The 6,522-nt window shown below is 48.3% G+C and overlaps 1 protein-coding gene across 1 annotated transcript; it reads left to right on the top strand.

Moving 5' to 3' along the window:
- Nucleotides 1–5,670: 5,670 nt before the first annotated feature.
- Nucleotides 5,671–6,204, top strand: LOC121836586 (the record flags this gene model as incomplete). Its single annotated transcript, XM_042291522.1, has 1 exon — nt 5,671–6,204. A coding segment is annotated over one exon (534 nt), but the record flags the coding sequence as incomplete, so codon positions are not given.
- Nucleotides 6,205–6,522: the final 318 nt, after the last annotated feature.

Genomic DNA, 6,522 nt, shown 5'->3' on the forward strand with positions numbered 1-6,522 from the left:
ACGATGAAGCTCCTGATTCTGTTGAACCGCTGTCAGCGGTTGGCCCACAGTCAGCTGCAGCCATCGCTTTCGTGGCGATGCCGTAGTAATGGCGTCGGCTAACTTTGCCAAGGTTGCTTGGCTGACTTTCGGGAAGGGCCTATTCAGCCTACGAACACTTCTTACTGAAGGGCCAATCATAGCACAGCCAACAAATGATTCCGTTTTTGTGCCGTCTGTGTAGTAGTGGGAATGAGAATCATGTTCCTTGTTTAGTCCGCAAAATCCTTGTCGCATGACCTCAGTTGGGGTTTCCTTCTTATTAAACTTCGTTAGTAAAAAATCACAACGTACGCAGTTAAAATCCCAAGGCGCCACCGTCCTTGCAACTGCAGCAACTAGGAGCTTACTGTCTAACTCCATGCTCCGGCACTGTTCTTCGCGTTCTCGTAGAATCTGCTAGCACGGTATAGTTGTTATTACTGGCCGGAGAGGTGGAAACTAACCCCGGCCCTGATAAAGCTAGTAAAGCTGATACGCAGGACCCCATTCAGCAGATTTTAAAAAGCCAGAAGGACGTTGCCAAGGACACCAAAGAAATGCGAAAGGAACAACAAAGCGTTAAGGAAATGTTTGTAGGTGTGAATACGCGACTGTGTGCTATTGAGGCCACCATTTATGAGGTCAATAACACGGCAAAGTCCTTCCAGGCTTACGAGGCTAGTGTTGCTGAGCTAAATCACACTTTTTCTGACTTAAGAGTGACTGTTTCTCAAATGGGAGAGAAGTTTGATGTCTATGAAAATCGTAGTCAACGGAACAATGCTATTGTTTTCGGCATACCTGAAGATCGTCAAGAGAGCCCTGTCCAACTGAAGCAGAAAGTTTGCAGGGATGCTTTTTTTTGGTAAATTAGATGTACATGTCACTACCATTGAAAGGATACACCGGCTTGGTTATCACAAAGGAAATCGCCCGAGGCCTGTGATTTTGAATGTTCGCGATTTTAATGAAAAGGTCAATTTATTTAAAAACGCTTACTAACTAAAAGGTTCCGAAATTCCTATCTCCGACGACTACTCACAACAAGTACGCTTACTTCGAAAAAAATTGTGGGATAGTGCAGACGTTAACAGGAGGCAGGGTGACAGGGTAAAACTTTTCTACAACAAATTGATAACCAACAACTTGCCTTACAGGTAAGACACAGAAAATGACACAGAATTTGTATTTCTACACCAGAACGTTCCATGGTGTCTGTTGAAGGTACCTTTTCACCGTGACACGTCGTACCTTCTTCGAAATCTTTGAAATTAATAAACGTCAATGCCAGAAGTGTTGCTAACAAAATCGTTGACCTTGAGTGTTTCTTGTATGATCACAAACCTGACATTGTTGCTGTAACAGAAACGTGGCTGCATAGTTTTATTCATGATTCAGAGATTATTTCCCCATCGTACAACATTGTTCGGAACGATTGCAAATCATGTGGTGGGGGCGTTGCCGTTATCCTGAAAAATCATTTGAATTTTGTTGTAATCGATGACGCTCCTGATATTGAGTGTTTATGGCTAAAGCTTACCGGGTTTACTCCGCCAATCGTCCTCGGCGTAGTCTATCGTCCGCCAAATGCTTGCTCATCCGTCCTTGATCCTCTTGCTGATTTTGTTTTTTTAAGAATAAACAAAAAATATCCGGTTCTTGTTATGGCTGGAGACTTTAACTTACCATTAAATGATTGGGATTCAATGTGGTAGTGGCAGTGATTGCCCTAATTCATCCTTGCTAGTTGACATGGTTTATAATAACAATCTACTTCAAATTGTTAGTAGTCCCAACACGAATCACCTCGTCTTCTCAATCTACACTAAACCTCGTGTTTCTATCGGATCTATCGGACTACCAAGTGGTGGATGAGATCTCTGATCATTAAATGGTACTCGTTGAGTTTTCTACTGCAACACTTCGTCCTTCATTACGTAAAAAGAAGATTTCAAGGCGTGTGTTTAATTTTTCTAAAGCAGAAAACGAGTCAGTACTTGACGCACTTGAGGTGTCGTTTGATTTTTTTTTCAAACATGTGTTCTGGTGATTCTTCTATTGATATCTGTATCGTATCAGATCAAGGCGGACAAGCTATCTGTATGCTCCATTGCCACGTGCCTTTCCCTTGCCCTCTACTACACTAATCCCTTTCCACCTTCGGCTATATAAGTAAAAACACGGAATAAACTAAGGCATTGTTACCCTGACACCCGAGTTGTCTATTCTTACCAGCCCACACAAGAACGATACATGGTGTCGGGAGTGGGGTGAGCCTACCAGCGGGAAAGAAAGGCTTCTGGGTGAACCGAACGTGAAGGTCGACGTCATGGAGCACCTAAGGCTGCCTGAACCATTACAACTGACAGCTGATGGAGGAAGAAACCGGAAACTGTTTCGTCAGAGGTTCGACCTTTCGTTCAAGCCACAGCAAGCACCGACAAGCCGAGATCGGAGGCGGCAAAGACAGCCCTGCTGCTCAGCGTGGCGGGAGAGGAAGCCTTGGACGTGTTCAACAACTTTCTGTTCACCGAGGAAGAAAACAAAGCAGACTACGCCACTGTGACTGCCAAATTCGAAGAATACGGCGTGGAGCAACAAAACGAAATTCACGAAAGATATGTATTCCGCTCCCGTCTGCAGGGCGAAGCGGAACCGTTCGAGAAGTTTCTACGTACCTTGAAGAGACAAGCGCAGCACTGCAACTTCGGGACCATGGCAGACGAGATGGTACGCGACCAAGTGGTGTTTGGAAACAAAACTTGCCGAACCTTCGAGAGAAGATTCTCAGGGTCAAACAGCTGACCTTGGAAAAGGTCGTCACCTTATGCAAGGCGGCAGAAACATCAGCTTATCAAAATGAAGTCTGGCGTAAGGCAAGCGAAGAACTCGACGTTAACGCTATGAAGACCAGCAAGAACGCTCCGACAAGCCCCCGGCGCAACCCGAACTGTACGCGCTGCAATCAAAGGCATGCCTTGCGACGCAGCCCGGCATACGGAAAGACCTGCTACTCGTGCAATGGGCGGAACCACTTCGCATCTTGTTGCCGCGAGAAAGATGCCGTTTACGAGGTACAGCATGAAAACGACAACTTCGAGGTGCTGGATGTCGCAGTCGGCAGCGCCAACAAAAATCGCGACTAGCTGGTGGACGAGTGTCTTCAAGGCAAACACCTAAGTTTCAAAGTTGACACAGGGACACAAGCTAACGTGTTACAACTATCAGTGTTCCGCAAGTTCAAGACCGTGACGCTGAAACCCAGCGGCGCTGTTCAGAGATCCTACGGTGGCAACGTCATTAAGCACGTCGGTACATTTTTTACGCCCGTGACAGTAGGCGACCGCCAGATATGCGCCGAATTTTTCGTGGTAAAGAACGGCCACAGCGCTATCTTGGGCTTGGCAGCTAGTGAGAAGCTAGGCATCGTCAATCGCGCTGTTGAAGGCGTGTCGACGAGCAACACCGAACCAGTCGTCGAGGAATTCCCGCAGCTTTCCCACGGAACCGGGCGTACCCCGAAGGAATACAAGATGGTGCTACGCAAGGACGCCGTGCCAATCGTTCAGCCAGTTCGAAGGGTTCCCCTGCCGCTGCGAAAGCCTCCTCGTGCGGAACTGGACCGAATGGAACGCGAAGGCATCATTCAGAAGGTCAGCAGCCCGACGGACTGGGTAAGCCCGCTAGTCATTGTACTAAAAAAAGACGGCAAGTTGTGGGTGTGCATGGATCCCAGAAGGATTAATGAAAACCTGAAAAGAGAACACTACCAAATGCCTCGTAGAGAAGATATTGAAGCGGACTTGGCAGGCGCGAAGTTTTTCTCGCGTCTAGACGCAAACGCAGTGTTTCACCAAATCCTACTGGACGAGCAATCATCCAAGATATGCACGTTTGCCACGCCGTTCGGCCGTTATCGCTTTCTATGCCTTCCATTCGGCATAGCGTCAGCTAGTGAGGTGTTTCAAAAAGCCCTCAACGAAGTGTTCGAGGGCCTTCCTGGCATACGTGTATACGTGGACGATGTGCTGATCTGGGGTGCGACTAGGGCGGAGCACGACCAGAGGCTGCACGATGCACTAAAGGCAGCTGAAGCAGCGGGCCTAATTTTTAATGCATCCAAATGCCCATTCGGCGTTCAAGAAATTTTGTTCCTGGGCGACATCATTATCCACAAAGGCATTAGCCCCAATCCCGCCCTTGTGGACGGTCTTCTCAAAATGCCAAAGCCACAAGACAAATTGGCAGTACAAAGGTTGCTCGGGGTTGTTAACTATTTTAGCAAGTATCTATCGTCACTTTCCCAGCGCACGTCGACCCTGCGTTCCCTGATCAAGCAAGACGTCATTTTTGAATGAACACCTAATCATGAAAACGAATGGCAAGCCATATGTCAGGAGCTAAGCGAGGCGCCGCTGCTTGCTATTTTTGACCTAGGTTTGGAGACGAAGATAACTTCAGACGCATCTCAAAGTGGCATTGGCTCCGCGCTCCTACAACGTCATGGGGACTGCTGGAAACCGGTCGCTTACGCGTCGAGAGCGCTGAGTGAATCGGAACAGAGATATTCGAAAATTGAAAAAGAGGCTTTGGCGTTGGTTTTCGGTTGCGGAAAGTTCAACCATTTTGTGTATGGACGCCCACTCATACTCGAGAGCGACCACAGCCCGCTGATAAACATATCAAGGAAAGGCATAACCGATATGCCGCCAAGAGTGCAACGTTTTTTCCTACGATTGCTCAAATACGATTACACGTTGATATTTGTTCCTGGCAAGCAGATGGCCCTGGCTGATATGCTTTCTCGGTCTCCTGCTCCTGGGAACATGGGGACCGCAGACACGGGCGACGTCGAAATTCACGCCGTCACAGCTCGTATCAGCACTCGAAAGTGAAAAAACGGCTGCGAAACTTGCACACGAAACCGCTACTGATCCGTATCTTAGCGTAGTACTACGAAAGCTCGGGAGAGGAGACGAAGTGGAAGGGGCGCTGAAATCAGTTGCCGCCAAACTTTCAGTAGTAGACGGCATACTTTTGAAAGGAACGAAAGTAGTAATTCCCACGAGCATGCGCAGAGAGATGTTAAAGAGGATTCACGCAGGCCACCTTGGCACGGTAAAGTGCAAAGCCAGGGCTAGGCAATTAGTCTACTGGTCGAACATAAACTCTGACGTCGAGTCGTTGATTCAAAGCTGTCCGACCTGCAGAATATATGCCTATAAGCAACCATCAGAGCCTCTGATTCTATAACCAACGCCTGCTCAACCATGGTACCATGTCGGAGTCGATCTCTTTCAGTACTCCGGAAGACACTATCTGTGTGTTTACGATTCGATGTCCAATTTCCCAGAGGTGGAGCTGCTACCCGACACAACAGCCAGCTCGGTTATTGATAGACTGAGTGCTATATTTTCGAGATACGGCATCCCAACGAAGGTATGCTCAGATAACGGCCCACAGTTTAGCAGCCATGAGTTCGCGCTGTTTGCAAAGCATTACTATTTCAAACATGCGAAATCCAGCCCACAATACCCCCAATCTAACGGGCTCGCGGAAAAGGGTGTACAAATAATCAAACGCATCCTAAAGAAAACGAAAGCTGCAAACGAATGCTTTTGGCTTGGCATATTAAATTACAGGGCATGTCCTGTCGAAGATGGTCGGTCTCCAGGCGAGCTGCTGCAAGGAAGGCGGCTGCGCACACCCGTGCCGGACTTCGATCCCCTTCCTGCGATACGGGTCAAGAAACACCGACAGACAGGACACAACGAGCGGGTGCTGCCCCGCCTTAAAAACGACGACGTGGTACGCCTGAATGGAGCGTCATGGGCGCGGAAAGCTAAGATGGTTGGATCAGCCGGGCCGCGGTCCTTTTACGTGCGTACGGAGAATAATACCGTTCTTCGGCGCAACCATCGACACCTTTTAGCGACGAAGGAAGAATGCGAGGTCGACTTGTCAGACGACGAAGATTCGGACGACGACCGGGCCTCGCCACACGGAATGACATCCACAGCGCCAACCACCACGACGGCTCTACAAACGGCAACTACGACGGCTCTACAAACGGCAACTCAGCAGCCAACGGTTCAGCCACCGCGAAGGACAACACGACAGAAGAGGCCTCCGGAGCGATTGGGTTATGGCGAGCGCTTCCAGCAAACGAGCCAGAGGTGCTGATCTCAGCGGTGAACGACCGTTGGGAAGGAGGATGTATCGTATCAGATCAAGGCGGACAAGCTCTCTGTATGCTCCTTTGCCACGTGCCTTTCGCTTGCCCTCTACTACACTAACCCCGTTCCAACTTCGGCTATATAAGTAACAACACGGAATAAACTAAGGCATTGTTATCCTGACACCCGAGTTGTCTATTCTTACCAGCCCACGCAAGAACGATACAATATCATTTGGAATTATTTTAAAGAAACCTTGCTTGAATGTTTACGAAGATTTATTCCAACGAGCATCAAAGTTACCAGAAAACATAATCCATGAATA

This window comes from Ixodes scapularis, unplaced genomic scaffold (genome assembly GCF_016920785.2).
Source record: "Ixodes scapularis isolate PalLabHiFi unplaced genomic scaffold, ASM1692078v2 PGA_scaffold2__306_contigs__length_199485367, whole genome shotgun sequence".
Lineage (NCBI taxonomy): Eukaryota > Metazoa > Arthropoda > Arachnida > Ixodida > Ixodidae > Ixodes > Ixodes scapularis.